Source organism: Bos mutus, chromosome 11 (assembly GCF_027580195.1).
Source record: "Bos mutus isolate GX-2022 chromosome 11, NWIPB_WYAK_1.1, whole genome shotgun sequence".
NCBI lineage: Eukaryota > Metazoa > Chordata > Mammalia > Artiodactyla > Bovidae > Bos > Bos mutus.
Window position 1 is genome coordinate 68,636,966 of NC_091627.1, and position 21,210 is coordinate 68,658,175.

At 34.9% G+C, this 21,210-nt stretch overlaps 1 protein-coding gene across 5 annotated transcripts in view; it reads left to right on the forward strand.

Annotated features, from left to right (window-relative positions):
• The window catches only part of CCDC88A (coiled-coil domain containing 88A), a 118,899-nt gene that overhangs the window by 14,454 nt on the left and 83,235 nt on the right, over positions 1 to 21,210 (forward strand). For all 5 annotated transcript variants that reach the window (XM_070379555.1, XM_070379556.1, XM_070379554.1 and 2 more), the window contains exon 3: positions 15,714 to 15,822. In XM_070379555.1, the coding sequence (XP_070235656.1) occupies positions 15,714 to 15,822 (109 nt within the window). The remainder of the gene's footprint in view (positions 1 to 15,713; positions 15,823 to 21,210) is intronic.

Genomic DNA, 21,210 nt, shown 5'->3' on the forward strand with positions numbered 1-21,210 from the left:
TTATGACATACATCTGGTAATTGTAAGGATTTAAAGTTTTGTCTCTGCTAATAGAGGTTAAAACAGTGCTTCAGAGTTTAGGTAGTGCTGTCTTCAAATTTTTCTGTTATCTGAGAATATTTGTATATTACACATTATTCTGAAGACATAGGCTATTACACAGTTATTACACAGTTATTTACTCTGGTCTTTTTTGCATAGTTCTCCAGAGGTTTTTTTGTTCTTAATTCTATTTTAAAAATGAAAGTCTTAAATTTATAGAGAAATTAAATTCCGTATTTATTGAATATTGTATGTTTTTCCTCTGAACATCCCATTATCCCTCAACTTTGCTGTTCCTAGGCACTTTTAAAATATTCTGAAATCTTAAGTCATATGTTCCTCTATTAAAAACTAGTGATCCGTATTTATGAAATTGGAGGTCCTGGAACAGTTTACTCCTCCCATTTGTAGACCATCTTGCCTATTAATAATTTCTTACCTCCCTATTTGTGCTTTTCTTCTTACTTGGTTTTCAGTTGATCACATCTTTTTCAATACTGTGCTTGTCATATGTGTGGCTGTTTTTTCCCCTTCTGTTTTACTTCTTTTTACTGTATTTTTTCTTTCATTTCAGTCTGTCCTTACCAGTGCCTTTTTAAAAGGCATCTATTGTTTTGCCTTTAATTAGTGGACTTATAAAGAAGTTAGCTTGTGATTCTTTTGGATCACTTTTATGGTATACTGAAAAGGGCATATATTAAACCAGTATCATTTAGTAGAATTCTGCTCTTAATAGAATTCATATTCTTAGAGTTATCCCTAGAGTTATGGGAACTATTTTTGTTTAATATTAGAGAAACTGATGATGAAAAGGCATTTTCTTGTCAAATTTTAAAACTTCTTACTTGAGGTAAGTTTCTCTGACTGTGTATTTTAGTTCATCAATTAGAAGAGATTGTACTTTGGAAAATACTTTTTAAAGTTTTTCCTTATTTTAGAGGGCTTTATTACTTCTCAAAAATGACAATGATACATGTCATTGATAATTAATCAGATGAACTATTTAAATTACCCTAGGAGGATTTATGGACTTCAGGTTAAGTATCTTTAGTGAATTGATAGTGTGGGAGTGAAAGCCATGCTAGTTAATAAGTTGGTCACTGATCGAGGAAAATACCTAACTGCACATCAGCTCTGGAGAAGGCAATGGCACCCCACTCCAGTACTCTTGCCTAGAAAATCCCGTGGATGGAGGAGCCTGGTAGGCTGCAGTTCATGGGGTTGCGAAGAGTCGGACACGACTGAGCGACTTCCCTTTCACTTTTCACTTTCATGCATTGGAGAAGGAAATGGCAACCCACTCCAGTATTCTTGCTTGGAGAATCCCATGGACGGGGGAGCCTGGTGGGCTGCCATCTGTGGGATCGCACAGAGTCGGACACGACTGAAGCGACTTAGCAGCAGCAGCAGCAGCACATCAACTCAGTTTGAGATTTCTTGAGTCTCTAGGGTAACTGGATCTGGAGTATATACTACCCTGGAATACTGATTTAGACCGACACCTGTGACCCTTTCTTAAGGCTTAAGGGCAGTGGATGAAAGTTCCACCACTGGTCGGTGATGCCCCTTGGTACTATATAAACAATTTTTGTTTCAGTGACTCGCCATGTGGTTGATCACTGAGTACATGAAGATTCTGTTACTTTATGAAGGCACTGATACTAAGTCCTCAGAGTTCCATAGTCAAGAACAGAAGTTGATTAGCCTAACACAGTAGTCTCAAAGTGAGACCAGCAGATAGCTGGGAGTCTCTCTGGTTGTCTCTCAAGTCAGAATTATTTTCATAATAATATTAAGATATCATTTGCCTTTCTTGCCTGTGTTGCAAAAGCAATAATGGCAGAAGAGCAAAAGTGGGTAAAACTCCTCACATCTTAGCATGAACAGTGAAGTAGCACCAGATTTTGCTGGTAGTCATATTTTCCACACTATATACTTATATATGTACTTATAGTCTTCACACTATGTACTTGCAGTTAAAAAGAAATCCAGCTTTACTTTAAAATGTCTTGATAAAGTAAAATTTACCTTGTTTAGTCTTGACTCTTGAGTGTGTGTCTTTTTTACATTCTGAAGGACAAAATGGGAAGTACGCCTGAAACACTTTTGTTGTATAATAGGGTATGATGATTATTTCAAGAAAAAATACTCATGATTTTTTGAGTTTCAAGGCGGAGCAAGTCTCTGTTTTGTGGAACACTGTTTTTACTTGAGAGAATGACTGATGGGCAAACTATAGTTATTCAAGCTTGCTGCTACTGCTACTTCGCTTCAGTCGTGTCCGACTCTGTACGACCCCATAGACGGCAGCCCACCAGGCTCGCCCTGGGAGGGCGTCCCTGGGATTCTCCAGGCAAGAACACTGGAGTGGGTTGCCATTTCCTTCTCCAATGCATGAAAGTGAAAAGTGAAAGTGAAGTCTCTCAGTCGTGTCCGACTCCTAGCAACCCCATGGACTGCAGCCCACCAGGCCCCTCCATCCATGGGATTTGCCAGGCAAGAGTACTGGAGTGGGGTGCCATTGCCTTCTCCATATTCAAGCTTGAGTTCTCTGCAAACACTTTCTCAAAAATGAATAAAGTGAGCCTATCACTTCAAGGAAGATATCTCATACTATGTGTTGTCGGTGATAAGACTGAATTATAGAAATCATGAACTTGGTAGCTTCAATATTTAGACTTTTCTGGTGAGATTGGAGGTGATAATAGTGTAATTTTAAAATACTGAATAATAAAATGTGCAATGTTTGGAAGATCTGTGTAACTCAGTGAAAACAGAATTTTCAAAATGACCGGTGCTTGGTAAGAAATCATGCATATGTAAAAGATCCATTCAACATGTCAGATAAACCAGTAGATTTTAATGTTATAACAGCAAGACAAGTTCATTGATAAGGGCTTGAATTCCAGATTGTGTCCAACCTTTAAAAAAAGTAATATTTCACTGAGTTCTGATAGTATCAAAGAAGAATATCAGTAATTATCTGAAAGGGCTATTAAAGTACTCTTCCTTTTTCTGATTGCATGTTTGTGTAAGGTCAACTTTTTTCATATATTTAGAGCAAAATAATGTGTCACAACACGTTGAATGTAGAAGTGGATTTAAGAATTCAGATGTCTTCTACTAAGCCAAACATTAAAGAGACTTGAAATTTACAAAGTTATGAAAGAATGTCATTCCCTACTAAAAATTTTTTACTGTTTTTGAAAAGAATATCTACTTGTCGTAAAAATGCTCTTTTATGTTAACATTCAGTGAGTTTGTTATTTTTAGATAGACTAACAAATTATTTTTTACTTCTTAATTTTAATATCTAATATAGTAAAATGTAGATAGATATAACACATAAATAAGAGCTCCTTAGAGTTATCAATAATTTTTAGGAGTGGAAAAGACATCTTCAGACCGAAAAGTTAGAAAACTGCTAACCTAGTATTTGAAGAGCTCATGTTGTCTCATTCTAACAAGTAAGGGGTGTATCTTTAGTCATTTTATACAATTCAGATAAAACCAGAGTTAAGTGTATTGTAGTTTTATTCTCTTTGGGTCCATTTTCGATTTTTAAATCAGAGCATTAATTCTGTTTGTTAAGGGAAGATTATGCTGTACTGCTAGCTCAGTCTTGGGCTAACTAGAAAATGTCAGATATTTCTTCAACTTTTGAATCTTAAATTCTCTATCTTAAATTATGAAAGTGTTTTAATACATGAAGATGGTTGGGGCTATGTCCATAATCTCAATGCGGTAATTGTGTGTCATATACCTCTTTAAGAATGAATGTTTAGTCATTGTGAAGATCAAATTAGTTAAAATGTGAAAATGTTTTATAGATATATAAAAGATTATATTAATACTACATTTTATTATTGGCCATCATGCATTATGATTGAGTTTGTGAGAAGGGGGAGATGCTAAGGTGAAGGGATACATTCTTTTTTAAAACCACTTAGTTCCCTGATACCTTACTACTTGGATAACCCTAAATGTGATGATATTTTTCCAGTTAATATTTCATAAAGCTATCATTCTGGTATATGTACATTTGAAATTAGATATGCAAATTAGTTATTTCAGAATGTTTCAAGATGACATGTAAATACTATTCATTTATGTTTTATGTGATATATCTCAAAATTAAAAAAAAAAAAAAGCCCTGTGTACAACTATCCTTAAATTAGAATGGCGTTGTCAAAAACATGGGCACATGTAGTTGTTAGGCACCAACACTAAACAGATGGTCCAAGAGGATCCATAACAGGTTTGCAGTCTGGGTAGAAGAGCATAAAGCCATTAAAACTATCAGATTTCTCTTTTTCATAGATAATAGTCAATGAATAAATAAAGATATAATCCTTCGTTACATAAGGACCAAATCTTAGAATATTAGTTGCAGAATTGCTAACTTTTCCTTCCTCTTTTACTCTAATTTAAAAATTACTATATGCAGTGACAGATAATACTATAGCCTATTTATTGAAATTAATGTATCTTGTCATAAGTAGGTCATTTATAAATGTGAAATTGCTTGAGGCAGTCTTTTACTGCCATGTTGCATTTAACTTGTGGCTGGACAGATTTGAGCTATATTTATATTGCTAGGCTATTTGCCTCTCTCAATTTTCATCTTATAAGAGGAAATAGTTTGAAATTATGTTGACTTAGAGAAAGCTGTGTATGATTAGAAAGGTACTTCCTCACATATTATGTGTGTATCATTCAATAGCTCATCTTTTATTTTCGAAAAAGCTTTTTTCAAAGATAGTCTTTTTTTTTAAGGTGTGCCTTCAAAAACTTAAACAAAACTTCATTAATTATGACTCTTTCTGAATTAATCTTTGTTTAGCATTTTAAGTATTAAACATGAAGAAAAACAGGATTTTAGAATACTGAATAGACTACAGTTTGTTTTTAGAGATTTCTGGACTTATAGTAAGTATGTTTAAATTGCTACACTGTGACCCCTGTATCCTGTAAAGAAATAAACCTTAAAATATTTTCTTATGTTTATGCATAGTATCACACATCTTGTGACTCTGAATCTCTAGCATTGAGTGCCACGTCTTTGACCTCATATTTTTCCTACAAGTAAATAAAAAAGCTTCATGAAACAGCATTTTTTGTGTCGTTTCCCTCTTTAAAAGAATGTTCTACATGGTTAAAAGAATTAGTTAATACCAAAAGGTTCACAGTGAAAAACTATAATCTCTGCCCTAACTTAGCCACATTTAATTTCTGTTCCCCAGAGTAAAACTTTTAACTTTTTTTAAAAAGTAGTTTCCTTGTCTCTTAGCCCTGAATGTAGTGAGAATATACCTGTCCTAGTATTTCTTTTTATTTTTTTTACCCTAGTATTTCTTGATTTATCCCTTTCAGACAGTATCTACTAACTTCCTGATAATGGTAGGTGAGATTTTAGCTTTTTTTATGTCCCATCTGTTTGTTTTCTTACACTAGCCTTCTAATTTATTGCAAGTTAAATCAGTAATCAATATTCATATGTAATGTTTCCTTCAGAGCCAGGTAGCGTATCCTTATTATATTTTTATTCTTTTTAAAAAAATACTTCTTTTCCTAAAGTTACTAATTTTCTTAAATTGCATTATTTTCAGTAGATCCATCCTTAAATGTTTAATAGCTTTTCATGGGAATTGAGATTAAGACTTTTCAGGCAATTTCACCTGAGAGAAGTCCTCTCACATAAAGAGATGACGTTCTTGGGGTCAAGAGGCCTGTTTTCAGGGTCCTAACATATGTCAGTATGACCCTAACTCAAATTAAGCATGAATCAAATGGGAAACCCAAGCCTTGTAATTGAAAGTTTATTGGCTTTCACTCCATGCCTAGAGTGCTTAGCAGTTACCCCCGTCTCCAATTCAGAATTTTATGGGTGGACTGTGATGCAATATCCAATGATTCTAAAGCAGTAGGAACTTTCCAGTTCTGATTGATTACTAAAATAACTCCCCAGAGGTACAGTGTAGATTAGAAACTGAAATTGAGGTCTTGAGTACCTAGGTATCAGCCAGTTCTTACCAAAGAATTGCACTATTCTATTGAAATTGCTCATGAGTCTACTAGATCTACTATATCTAGTATCTTGTAGGATCTACTAATTATCTAGAAATCCCCTCAAACCCCATGTTAATCATAGCAAATATCTATAAACATAAAGCAACTAGAAAACTTTCATTCCCCTGTCTTTTAAGACCCTTGTTGAAAGTGAGGTTAATTTTAGGTGTTGAAGTACTTTCTGTAAATTTTTCAAAATACATTCTCTAACATATCTTAATTGCATATTTCCTATTTTCCTAGATTTCTAAAATAATTTCATCTGCTATGCTTAGTGTATAAAAACTGGACAGTTCCTGCTCTTTATATTCAAAATTGTTTTAATTGTTATACACAGTCTTTCTCAGAGGCTGAAGAAACGATACAGAACTTACATATTTTTTTCTGCAAAACTTTCTTAAAAGAATTTGAGCAAACCAAAATTCTAAATTCTTAAAACTTGCTAATTCTTAGAGAAGAGCTTTATGCAAAGGAGACTATAGGCCTTTCTGGCAATTTAATAAATTTTGAAATATCATACGAGTAATGTTGGACATAAAATTTTAATAGAAACTTTAAGACTTAAGTTTAAAAAGCACTCTAAGAACGCAGAGAAACTTGGTAACAACTCTGTGGAGGTAAAGATAATATTTACATTATAAAATTAGTTAAAGAGAATGAAATCACATGTGTTTATTGGAATATTATGCATCTATTCCAAAGTATAATCTGAATTATGTATTGTCATGTAACAGTGGGCTTGTACTGTAAATTTGTGGGATTTTTGGTTTACGTACCTCTTCAGTAGAACTACTAAAATAGAATTTCTTAAATATTTTTCATGTGAATTAAATACCTAGATTTTTAAATAAAATAGTACTGTAATGAACTGGAGAGGGGAAGGAAATGAATCTTCTTTAGTTTAATTAATCACTATGAAAACAATCAGGAATATGCTCAAACAAAACAAAAAAGCAATGATTTATTGTACACATGGATTTTATAGATGACATTGCCGAAACCATTTTCTATTGGTATTGTCTTTGTTTTCTTGAGTAAGAGAAAAGATTGAAAGAGAGTAAAGGGAAGAATCTATGAGAGCCTAGGCAAATCACTACTTTGGACTTCAATTTTCTGATTTATAGTGAAACTAGATAATCTCTAAAGTATTTTGGGGGTCTAAATGTTATCATTTAGGGGATAGTTATAGGTGAGAGGTAATTTAAGAGAATTCAAATACAGAATAAGGAAAATAGGAATAAAACATGGAAGAAGACTAGAGAGAAAAGATACTTACTGAATGTCTGTGATTACAAATGAAATTTATGTACCTGTAGTATACCTAACATTTTTACTAGAGTTATTCCTACAGTCTTTTCCCAATTACAAATGTACTTTTCTCTACAGTGATAGCTTGACTAAACTAAGCCCTTATACATTAAGTAATAATATAGCTACAGTATGTATGTATAGTATGTAACTTACTGACAAAAAGTATACCAAGTTAGTTACATAAAACAGGATTTTCCCTTCAGCTGTCTGAATTTTTAACCATGACCTGACCTTACTGCTGTTTATCTTTTGTCTGCCATGACACATAATCTGACTTCTGCAATATAGTCTCCTTATTTTTGAGGGTAGCTAGTTCTGGTTGGTACCTTTACCTAAGAGATCTACTTTTCCACTTATACACCCATTTGCTTTGGGCTATTCATTGTTCATAATTAGCTTTAAGTATAAGTCAGTCACAAGTCAGATTTATCTTACTTTTCTATTAGTCTTAATTGTTCTGTATGTCTCAAATTGTAGTTTAGAACTGTGTTCTTCAACTGATCTTTGGGACACAAACCTTAGTAGGGAGTGTCTATTCAAGTCTGCCAAATGACTTTAGCTTGGAGAATGTCATCTCGTAACTCTTAATAGTAAGCAACAATTTTTAAAACTCTTTGCTTGCCATACATCAACATGAATCCACCACGGTTATACACGTGTTCCCCATCCTGAACCCCACCAATACATATTGTAATTAGCTTCCAATTAAATAAATTTATATTAAAAAAAACCTCTTTGCTTGGTCTCAGATCATTTATTGTTTTTATCTATTCAAACATTTGCTTAGGATATATGCTGATTTTAGAGAATAATAAGATAATGTCCCTGCTGTCAGGGAGCTTACATTCTGGTGAGAAAGTAAAAGGCATGAAGGCAATTAGTATTGGAAGACCTATAATAGAATGGAGAAGGCACTGGCACGCCACTCCAGTACTGTTGCCTTGAAAATCCCATGGGTGGAGGAGCCTGGAAGGCTGCAGTCCATGGGGTCGCTGAGGGTCGGACACGACTGAGTGACTTCACTTTCACTTTTCACTTTCATGCATTGGAGAAGGAAATGGCAACCCACTCCAGTGTTCTTGCCTGGAGAATCCCAGGAACAGGGGAGCCTGGTGGGCTTCCGTCTATGGGGTCGCACAGAGTCGGACACGACTGAAGTGACTTAGCAGCATGATAGAATGATGTACCAAACATGGGAACAGTAGTTACACTATGGGGTGGGGCTGATGGAGTAATAGTCTAGGATTGTGAGGACAATTCAGTGTTAAAGATGTAACAATGTAATATTCACTACATTAACACATTAAATGAGAAGAATCACATGGAAGTAGATGTTTGAGAAATTCACCAGTTAAGATAGTAAATAGGATTAGGAGGAACCTTAATTTGAAGGAGGGTGTTGATCAGAAAATGACGGTGAACATTAGGTATTTATGGCAAAACATTAAAAGCAGTCTCATGAAATTTGAGAAAAAAATAAGGATAGCTCTTATCTCCATTATTATTTGTTAATACAGTAAGTAAAAAACAGAAATGAGATATACAATTGGAAAGGAGATAAATTGTCATTTACTTAATATTTTTTCAGTTAGAACATCCAAGAAAATGAACTGAATAAACTAAATTTTAAAAGGTGGTTAATCAGAAGTGTTATATACAAAAACTACAGTTTTCCTGTTACACACTAGCAGTGACCAAGAAGACAGTGTGATAGAAAACAAATCCATTTCACACACAAGAACCCAAGGAAAAAAGCCTACTTAAATATGTAAATACCATTCTGCATAAATTTAGAAATTTTACTAATATGAATGTATCAAATTCATTTTATTAATAAAATCACAATAAATCTCAACAAGCTTTTCATAGAATCTTAATAAATATCCTAAAACTCATAGAAAAGAGCAGCAAGCGTGACTAAGCAGGACAATTTACAAAACAAAAACAAAGGAGAAGGACTTGCTCTAACAGAATCAAGATGGCAATAAAGCCATAGTAATATTTAAAGGGTTTTGATGGCACAGGAATAGACAGATGGGTTAAAGAAACAGAATACATGCCAAAAGTATAGCTACACTTACATGGAAATCTAGTATAATCATAGAGATCAGTGGAAAACAATAAGCTCTTTAGTAATTGGTGTTGGGATAATTGATTATCAACATGTAAAAATTATAAACTACATTCTAGAGAACCTGTAAGAGCAGGTTTTCTAAAGGATTTCTAAAGATAAGAGAAATTTCTAAAGGATTTTCACCAACAAACAGGATTTCTAAAGATAAGAGAAATACACAAAAATTGACTGTATTTACATATCAGTAGTAATCTACTAGCAAATGTATTTTTAAAAATTACATTCACATTAACAGCAAAAACTGGAAGGAATTTATGAATAAAGCTAATAAAAGCCCTTCCTAGAGAAAATTAAAAAGTGGTTTTGTAGTAAAAATTTTTAGTAAAAATTAAAAGTGGATCATATCAATGGATATGATCTCAAAGCACAGCAAAAAAAGCAAAAATAGGCAATTAGGACTACAGTAAGCTAAAAAATTTATGCATAATTAAGGAAACAGTCAACAAAATGAAAAGGCAATCTATGATAGTTGTAAAAGAAGTTATATACTAATAGATTATGATCACTGATAATTATGGGGAATCATAAGTGTATACTGATATAAACATACATAAACTGAAGATAGATGTAAATCAGATTATTGACATAGTTTCAAAGTATGCACAAAATAATTTCAAAAGGAAAATAGTGACTATCATGGAGAAAACTGGCAGATACCAATTTAATCAAGTGATAAAAGTAAATATTATCAGTAATGGGATAAAGTGAAATCATGTACCTCCTCTTAGCATGCACTGAGAACATCAGAGCATCTCTCCTGCATTTCTCCTGTCAAAGATGTAACCTGAACTTACTTATGAGCAGTATACAATTTAATCAGACAAACCCAATTGAAGGACATTCTATAAAAAATTGGCCTATAACTGGCCTATAACTTTTTAAAGTACATAGGTCATGAATTTCAAGGAAAGATAGAAACTGTTCCAACTGAAAGGGACTGAAGATTGTAATTCAGAATACTGAATGCAAAGTGTGGTTTTGAGCTAGATCCTTTTCCTATAAATCCATTCATAATTGGAGCAAATTTTAATGGATTCTAAAGATTGGATGATAGTAATTATATGATTGTTAATTTCCCAATTTTGATAGTTACATGTGTTTGTACAAGATAAATACTAAAATCTTTGTAGACTCTTGGGTATCAGGCCATCAGTTTATTCTCAAGTGGTTTAGGAAAAAAACTGTACTGTCCATGCAACTTTTTTGTTAATCTGTTGCCCCTTAGCTCCTTTAGTCTTCTTTGTTCATTTCAGGTGTTTTTTTTTTTTTTTTTTTCTGTGTTTTTGGAATTTTTTTGTGTGTGTATGTCTTCAAATTCACTGATCTTTTGTAATAGTTTCTTATCTTCTATTACAGAAATACAGTAAAATTTTCATTTCAGATATTATATTTTTTAGCCTTAGAAGTTCCATTTGGGTTTTTAAAAATAGTTAACTTTTTTTTCACATAGTGTTTATTTTTTAAAAGTTCTTTAGTATATTCATAGTAGCTCTTCTGAAATCCTTGTTTGCTGTTTCCATGGTCTCTTAATTTCTGGGTCTGTTTCTGTTAACTGTTTCCATTTTCTTTCCTGTTCACAAATCACAGTATTTATTTATTTGTTTTGCTTCTTTGCATGTCTAGTAATTTTTTACTTTATGTTGGACATTGTGATTATTACATGGTGGTGTCTAGATCTTGTTCTTTAAGCAGTGATGAAGTTTGTTTTGGCAGGTTTTCAAGTTACTTGCAATCAGCTTGATCCTTTCTTTTCTCTTCTTTTTTTTCTTGCCACACCACATGGCATGCGGGATCTGAGTTCCCTGACCAGGGTTCAGTCCTTTGTCCCTTGTAGTGGAAGTTCAGATTCCTAACCACTGGACTGCCTGAGAATTCCCAGCTTGAGCCTTTCAATGCTTGTTTGCAAAGCTTTCTAAGGAGCTTCTGGAATAGCTTTTACTCAACTGCTAGTTTAGTTGCAAGATATGATTCTCCTGAGGACTCTACTGATGCTCTAGGTATTTATTCTGAGTGGTCAGAACTTAAATTTCTCTCTGCACTCTGTGAGCTTTGGGTTTTATCAAGTTTCCAGCTTTTCTGTACTTGTCCTCTGCTCAGCCTCCTGGAGTTTTAGGGTACATTTGTACAACTTAGTATTTAGTCAAAATCTTAAGGGCATATTTTGGGAGTTCTTTGTCTGTATAGCTTCCTTGTCTCTGGTTTTCTTTTCTGAAAATTTCAGTTTTTTAATTCCCCTAAACTTTGTCTCCCTGAGTTCAGGGAGACGTGGGCTACCCTTTCTTGTGTCTCATTCTGGAAAGTACTTACTGTTTCATTAGAGAGAGCTTTGCTAGAGATTATAGTCTTGTATTATTTGCTGTCCAAAGTCTGAAATTAGTTACTGTATGTTTTGTCCAGTTTCTAATTCTTTATGGCAGAGGGCAAATTTGGTGCTAACTGTTCCTCCCTATATGATGTTTTAGCTGAGTTTTAGTTGTATTATTTTCTCATCTAGTACTATGGGCAATCTCAGTGTACACAGTTGAGCTGATCCAGTATCAGGGATTGACAGTGTAAATGTGATAAAAAAAAACAGAAGGATTAGTGTTGAGAGTGCTGGCAAGAGAATAGTTGAAGTAAAGCAGTAGTTCTCACAGTACAGTTTGAGGGTCCTTTCAGAGAGTCCACAGGCTCTGTCTACTTTTAACTGTCTGTGTGATGCTGATTTCTTTTTGTATATATATATAATTTTTTATTGATTTATTTTTGGCTGTGCTGGGTCTTTGGTGCTGCATGGACTTTTCTCTAGTTGCAGTGAGTGGGCTTCTTACTATCTTGGTTTATCTTGTAGCAGAGCAGGGGCTCCAGGCACACGGGCTTCAGTGGTTGCAGCACACGGGCTCAGTGTTGCAATTCCAGGGCTCTGGAGTGCAAGCTCAGTAGTTGTGGCACACGGGCTTAGTTGCTCTGCAGCATGTGGGATCTTCCCGTACCAGGGATTGAACCCATGTCTCCTGCTTTGACAGGCGAATTCTTTACCACTGAGCCACTGGGGAAGCCCCTTATTTCTTCATATACATGAACCAAAATAACAGAAACAGTAGATGGAATGCAGAAGCAAAGATGAACATCAGCCCTCCCCTTTTTTAACATTAAGCTAGATATTAAAGAGATATGTAAAAATAGTAAAACAGTGCCAGTCCTCTCAATAAAATTTTTTTGGTTTGGTGTTTATAAGCATGTAATGGGTTTATTTTGTTTTTTAATGAGTCAATAAGTAAACAAATGTGAAATTTTCTGTTTTATTTTCTGATATGGTAAATATTGATAAATGTAACCCACAAAAGAATTGCTGAAATAAAGCACCATAGAGTGCTGTCTAGGGAAGGAACTGAAGGCATCAGGAGTACAATAGACTGTGTAAAAAAGGGAAGGATTAAGGAATGAGAAGTGTTTGTTCAATTCCTATTCTCTACTGGGTTAGTGTCAGTCTTCTCTGCATTCTCCTGTGGAGGTACCTGCACTTAAAGTCTGTAATCATGGGTTAATACTCTGTCCCAGCAACTTCTTAGATTTCTGCTTTATGATATTCTGCACTCAGCCCTTGCATAGGGACATTTCACCTGGCAATGTCATTTTCTAGCTTGACCTCCTTGTCCTAATGAGGAACTAGATCTTCACTAATGTTCTGGCATTAACTTATACCCTTCTGTTCTAGTACCACCCCTTTTACTTAAATTTCCTATTCTTTAAAAAAAAAAAAAAACTTTAATTAAAAATTTTTATTTTCTTCACCTTTATTGACATATAGTTGACAAAATTGTAATTATTTAAAGTGTACGTAGTGGTGGCTTTATGTATGTGTACATGTGAGTGGATTCCCACCATCTAATTAATTAATACATCCATCACCTCACATTTTTAACTGTGTGTCAGAACATTTAAGTTCCACACTCTCAGCAAATTTCAATTATTTAATATAGTGGTTACCATGTTTTTCATTACATCTTCAGGCCTTATTCATCTTATAGCTGAAATTTTATACCCTTTTACCAACCTCTCCCTCTCTCCACCCAACTCTCCCATCCCCAGATGCTGGCAAGTGTTTTTCTACTATTTCTATGAATTTGACATTCTTTTAAAAATTATTTTATTTATTTTAATTGGAGGATAATTTCTTTACAGTATTGTGAAGGTTTTTGCCATACATCGACATGAGTCAGCCACGGGTATACATGTGTCCCCCGATCCCGAACCCTGCTCGAACCTCCCTCCTCACCCTGTCCCTCCAGGTTGTCCCAGAGCACTGGCTTTGGGTGCCCTGTTTCATGCATCTAACTTGGCACTGGTCATCTGTTTTACATATGGTAATATACACGTTCCATTGTTACTCTCCCAAATCATCCCACCCTTGCCTTCTCCCAGAGTCCAAAAGTCTGTTCTTTACATCTGTGTCTCTTTTGCTGCCCTGCATGTAGGATCATTGTTACTGTCTTTCTAAATTCCGTATATATGTGGATTTGTGTTTCTCATTCTGACTTACTTCACTCTGTATGAGTTTGACTTTTTTTTTTTTATTTCACATATAAAGAAGAACATACAGTATTTTTCCATCTCTTTCTAGGTTATTTCACTTAGCATGACCCCCTCAAGTTTCATCCATATTTTCACAAATGGAAGGATTTCCTTCTTTCTCATGTCTGAATAATATTCTGTCTGTGTGCATGCTAAGTCACCTCAGTCTTGTCCGACTCTTTGCGACCACGTGAACCATAGCCCACCAGGCTCCTCTGTCCATGGGATTCTCCTGGCAAGAATACTGGAGTGGGGTGCTGTGTCCTCCTCCAGGGGATCTTCCTGACCCTTGGATTGAAGCTGTGTCTCTTAAGTCTCCTGCATTGGCAGGCAGGCTCTTTACCACTAGTACCACCTAGGAAGTCCCTCTATCTGTGTATGTACCTGTGTGTGTCTGTATGTGTATTTCGTATGTTTTGAATCCACTTATCTATTGTAGGACATTTGGGTTGTTTCTATATCTTGGCTATTGTAAATAATGCTGCAGTGAATATAGGAGCACCATTATCTCTTTGAGATCTTGTTTTTATTCCTTTGTTTTTTATACCCAGAAATGGGATCGCTAGATCATATGTAGTTCTGTTTTTAAGTTTTTGAGGAACTTTCACAGTGGTTGCATGAGTGTATTCTCAAAAGCAGTGCACAAGGGGTCATTTTCTCCACATCCTTACCTACCCTTATCCCTTTTCTTTTAATAACTGTGATTCCAACAGGTATGAGGTAATACTTCTTTGTAGTTCCAATTTGCATTTTACTGATTCTTGACCATCTGTATGGTGTTTTTTTTTTTTTTGAAAAATGCCTGTTCAGTTCCTCTGCCTATTTTAAAATCATTTTCACTAGTGAGGTGTATAAATACTTTGTATATTTTGAACATTAACCCCATTAAATAAATGATTTGTACATATTTTCTCCCATTCAATTATGTACCTTATCATTTTTTCTGTATCCTTTGCTGTCCAGAAGCTTTTTAGTATGATGTAGTCACACCTGTTTATTTTTGCTTTTATTGCCTTTGCTTTTGGTGTCATTGAATTTCTTTCTTAACCATGTCCTACCTTTTATTCATTTTCAGCTTATGCTACTTTACAATCATTCATTCCTATGCTTTTATTAAATCTACAAAGTTTATCCAAGATGAAAGTGATATCTTGTGTCATGACTTCACTCTTTAATTTCTCTGGGACATTGCCTGCTCAAGTATAGTCCTCGTTTGCCACTGAGAAGATACAACATTTATTATTAGTCTAAATTTACATTATTGATTTAAATAGATTTATTTTGGGTAGTGGAAGTATATATATTCAAAGGAGATAAAATGTTATTAATTTCAAGAAAGATGAAGAGACAAAATGAGAATGAAGTGCAACATCTGACTTATATTTTACCACTGTCTCTGAAATATCAGATGCATTTATATTAATTAAAACCACAGGATACATGTCAAAATAATCATGTGTCCTTTTGGATCATCTGTCAATGAAGATGAATACACAGTTTGTTTATAGAAAAAATGTATTTTTTGATTATTTTTAGTCATCTATAAATTAATAGGTATATTTCAATATAATTTTTAAAGTATTCCTTTTTTTATTTCTTACAGTAATCCTAAATCAGAGAGTCAGAGAGTAAATAAAAAAGTCAACAATGATGCTTCACTTAGAATTCATAATCTGTCCATTTTGGTGAGACAGATAAAATTTTATTACCAGGTAAGTAGTTCTTTTTTTAATCTAATATTTTAATAACTGCTTTCATAATCACATTTTTGTGTTGCTATTAGTCACCTAATATATACTAAAGGCTTATTATATACCAGGTATTGGTCTATTTGTTGCAGGTAGAGTAGTCATAACAGTTTGTTTCTTATGCAGTGTTAAAGATACAAACATGTACTTCATAATTATCAAATTTACAAATAATTATTCTATGATTTTTTAAATTTCCTGATAATTTGTATAGTGAAACACTTTAGGTGCAAATCAGTTTAGCATTGTTTTATTATTCTGGAGAAATTACACTGTTTATAATTGTTTCTACATGTTTTTCTATATACTGCTTTAAAATTTTTCACCCTACTTCTGTTTTTTTTGGAAACTGCTCTTGAAATTGTACTTTTTATTCTTTTCATAGCAAAGGCCAAAAGTAATCAGTAGCTTACTCTTTTTATGCAATAGTATTATGACCGTAGTTCAGTTCAGTTTCAGTTCAGTCGCTGAGTCGTGTATGACTCTTTGCGACTCCATGAACCACAGCACACCAGGCCTCCCTGTTCATCACCAACCCCCTGAGTCCACAAAACCCATGTGCATTGAGTTGGTGATGCCATCCAACCATCTCATCCTCTGTCGTCCCCTTCCCCTCCTGCCCTCAATCTTTCCTAGCATCAGGGTCTTTTCTAATGAATTGGCTCTTTGCATCAGGTGACCAAAGTATTGGAACTTCAGCTTCAGCATCAGTCTTTCCAATGAATATTCAGAATTGATTTCCTTTAGGACTATTTTGATTTCCTTGCAGTCCAAGGGACTCTCAAGAGTCTTCTCCAACACCACAGTTCAAAAGCATCAATTCTTCAGCACTCAGCTTTCTTTATAGTCCAACTCTCACATCCATACATGACCACTGGAAAAACCATAGCCTTGACTAGACGGACCTTTGTTGGCAAAGTAATGTCTCTGCTTTTTAATATACAGTCTAGGTTGGTCATAATTTTCCTTCCAAGGAGTAAGCGTCTTTTAATTTCATGGATACAATCACCATCTGCATTGATTTTGGAGCCCAGAAAAATCAAGTCAGCCACTGTTTCCACTGTTTCCCCATCTATTTCCCATGAAGTGATGGGACCGGATGCTATCATCTTAGTTTTCTGAATGTTGAGCTTTAAGCCAACTTTTTCAGTCTCCACTTTCACTTTCATCAAGAGGCTTTTTAGTTCTTCTTCACTTTCTGCCATAAGGGTGGTGTCATCTGCATATCTGAGGTTATTGATATTTCTCCCGGCAGTCTTGATTCCAGCTTGTGCTTCCTCCAGCCCAGTGTTTCTGCATGTAAGTTAAATAAGCAGGGTGACAATATACAGCCTTGACGTCCTCCTTTTCCTATTTGGAACCAGTCTGTTGTTCCATGTCCAGTTCTAACTGTTGCTTCCTGACCTGCATACAGGTTTCTCAAGAGGCAGGTAAGGTGGTCTGGTATTCCCATCTCTTAAAGAATTTTCCACAGTTTATTGGGATCCACATAGTCAAAGGCTTTGGCATAGTCAATAAAGCAGAAATAGATGTTTTTCTGGAACTCTCTTGCTCTTTTGATGATCCAGCAGATGTTGGGAATTTGATCTCTGGTTCCTCTGCCTTTTCTAAAACTAGCTTGAACATCTGGAAGTTCACGGTTCACGTATTGCTGAAGCCTGGCTTGGAGAATTTTGAGCATTACTTTACTAGTGTGTGAGATGAGTGCAATTGTGCGGTAGTTTGAGCATTCTTTGGCATTGCCTTTCTTTGGGACTGGAATGAAAACTGACTTTTTCCAGTCCTGTGGCCACTGCTGAGTTTTCCAAATGTGCTGGCATATTGAGTGCAGCCCTTTCACAGCATCATCTTTCAGGATTTGAAATAGCTCAACTGGAATTCCATCACCTCCACTAGCTTTGTTCATAGGGATGCTTCTTAAGGCCCACTTGACTTCACATTCCAGGATGTCTGGCTCTAGGTGAGTGATCACACCATCATGACTATCTTGGTCGTGAAGATCTTTTTTGTACAGTTTCTGTGTATTCTTGGCACCTCTTCTTAATATCTTCTGTTAGGTCCATACCATTTCTGTCCTTTATCGAGCCCATCTTTGCATGAAATGTTCCCTTGGTATCTCTAATTTTCTTGAAGAGATCTCTAATCTTTCCTGTTCTATTGTTTTCCTCTATTTGTTTGCATTGATCGCTGAAGAAGGCTTTCTTATCTCTCCTTGCTATTCTTTGAAACTCTGCATTCAAAGGGGTATATCTTTCCTTTTCTCCTTTGCTTTTCACTTCTCTTCTTTTCACAGCCATTTGTAAGGCCTCCTCAGACAGCCATTTTGCTTTTTTGCATTTTCTTGGGGTTGGTCTTGATTCCTGCTCCTGTACAATGTCACGAACCTCCATCAGTTCATCAGGCACTCTGTCTATCAGATCTAGTCCCTTAAATCTATTTCTCACTTCCACTGTATAATCATAAGGGATTGATTTAGGTCATACCTGAATGGTCTAGTGGTTTTCCTCACTTTCTTCAATTTAAGTCTGAATTTGGCAGTAAGGAGTTCATGATCTGAGCCATAGTCAGCTCCTGGTCTTGTTTTTGCTGACTGTATAGAGCTTCTCCATCTTTGGCTGCCAAGAATATAATCAGTGTGATTTTGGTGTGGATATCACCATTTGGTGATATCCACGTGTAGAGTCTTCTCTTGTGTTGTTGGAAGGGGGTGTTTGCTATAACCAGTGCGTTCTCTTGGCAGAACTCTATTAGGCTTTTCCCTGCTTCATTCTGTACTCCAAAGCCAAATTTGCCTGTTACTCCAGGTGTTTCTTGACTTCCTACTTTTGCATTCCAGTCCCCTGTAATGAAAAGGACATCTTTTTTGAGTGTTAGTTCTAGAAGGTCTTGTCGGTCTTCATAGAACCGTTCAACTTCAGCTTCCTCAGCGTTACTGGTTGGGGCATAGACTTGGATTACTGTGATATTGAATGGTTTGCTTTGGAAACAAACAGATCATTCTGTCGTTTTTGAGATTGCATCCAAGTACTGCATTTCTTTTTTGTTGACTCTTTTGTTGACTATAATGGCTAATCCATTTCTTCTGAGGGATTCCTGCCCGCAGTAGTAGATATAATGGTCATCTGAGTTAAATTCACCCATTCCAGTCCATCTTAGTTTGCTGATTCCTAGATTGTTGATGTTCACTCTTGCCATCTCCTGTTTGACCACTTCCAATTTGCCTTATTTCAGCCATTCCCTGTTAGAGTTTTTAAGCTCTTCTTGTCTTGTATTTTAGTTCTTTTAAAACCCCATTAATTAAATATTAAGCATACTGTTAAATAAATCAAGTCAGTGTTCTTTCTGATCCAGTCACATAGTTTCCTTTTTTCCTCTACATGGTTTTCTGTTGTATCTCAGATCTGCCCTGATAACTGCTTTCTTCCTGAATGAAGTACATCCTTTAGTTGTTTGTGTGGAAAAGGCTTGTTGATAGTAATGTTTATCAGTGTTTGTCTGAAAATGCATTTCTTTCATCCTTGTTCTGAAAAGATAGTTTCATTGGGTATGTAGTGATTGGTTAATAATTACTTTTCTCTCAGTGCTTTTGTGGGTTTTTACCTTCTCCCTCTAAAAGAACAAAAAGAATTCTGAAACTATATACTCAACAAAATCATAAAAAATGAGAAAAAAATAAGAACAAGGAAACTAAAAATTACAATTAATTTGACATTTATTTAAGTCCATTTAGCTGTTATATACTTGGCTATAGCATATTTATCTTGAGATAACTTGCTTTTAACTTGAAAATTCACTTATTAAATACTCCCAAACTCAGTAGTATCTGTTGGAGTAAGTGATTATAGCAGTTTTTGACACTTATTTTTAATATTCTTAACAATATTTACATAATATTTTAACTGTATTCTTTATTGTGTTCAGCATATACTAAATATGTACTTTAAATGTGTGCATATTTTTGGTGTTAGTTTTTTTAAGAACTAGTGAATACTGAAGAAAAAATTTTATAACTTTCTCATACATATCTGTAACAAATTATAGATAAAAGATCAATTCTAACTAGCCTCTGGTATCATGCTGTTCTCTGGCTATAAGAAAACGCTTGTAGATCACACAGTTTTTTAAAAGCAATACAAATTAGGTTTTCATGGTTATTTGCTTCTTTGTCATAGTATTAAAGTAAAGAATGATTCCAAAAGAAATAATTATTTCTTTTCTATTATTTTCTGAGGAAAAAATTATTCCTCAGCAGCTAATATGTCTGTGTAGTGAAAGCCCAGTAGTTAAGCACTTATTAGTATTTAATATTGCAAAGATTCAGTATTACCACATTACAGTGATCAATCTGTAGTCTCTTTCTTCCCAGACTCTTTGTAGTGTGTCATTGTTGGTGGTTGTAATGGTAGACATGGTGTGTTCTTTCATTTGCTCAAAGAACAGAAGATGCATCCTGGGTATATAAATAAAATGAGTAATTCGGAAGCATTCAGTTCTTTCTGAATCATTCTCTACCATCAAAATTTGTATATATTCTTGTCATAAAAAGTTTGACAGAAGTCAAAGGGAGTGAAACATCTGTTTTTGATAGGAGATAAATAATGATTCGCTGAGGAAGAATCATTCACTTTTTTGAAAATGATCATAAGATAGGATTTTTAATGAACTAACTGGCTTTCTTAATTTTACTATCAGTTGTTTTTTTAGTTCTCTTAGAAGTAGTAAAAAATAAAACAACAAAAAGTACACATACTTGAATTTTTATTGAAGAAGCTTGTTTAATTATCTTATACCTAAAATTCAGTTCAACTTGGACATTTTTGTTTTATGGACATCTAATATTATAATTTTAGTTATTTAAGTCATTAACTTATAGTTACAACAGATTTAAGACTTTAGTTACCTTTTTTTCACATTTTGTAAGCTTTTTAATTGCAGTATACCAGTGTAGGTATCAGAGAAGGCAATGGCGACCCACTCCAGTACTCTTGCCTGGAAAATCCCATGGATGGAGGAGCCTGGTAGGCTGCAGTCCATGGGGTCGCAAAGAGTTGGACACAACTGAGCGACTTCACTTTAACTTTTCACTTTCATGCATTGGAGAAGGAAATGGCAACCCACTCTAGTGTTCTTGCCTGGAGAATTCCATGGACTGGGGAGCCTGGTGGGCTGCAGTCTATGGGGTCGCGAAGAGTCAGACACAACTGAGCGACTTCACTTTCACTTTTCACTTTCATGCTTTGGAGAAGGAAATGGCAATCCACTCTAGTGTTCTTGCCTGGAGAATTCCATGGACGGGGGAGCCTGGTGGGCTGCCGTCTATGGGATCGCACAGAGTCGGACGCGACTGGAGCA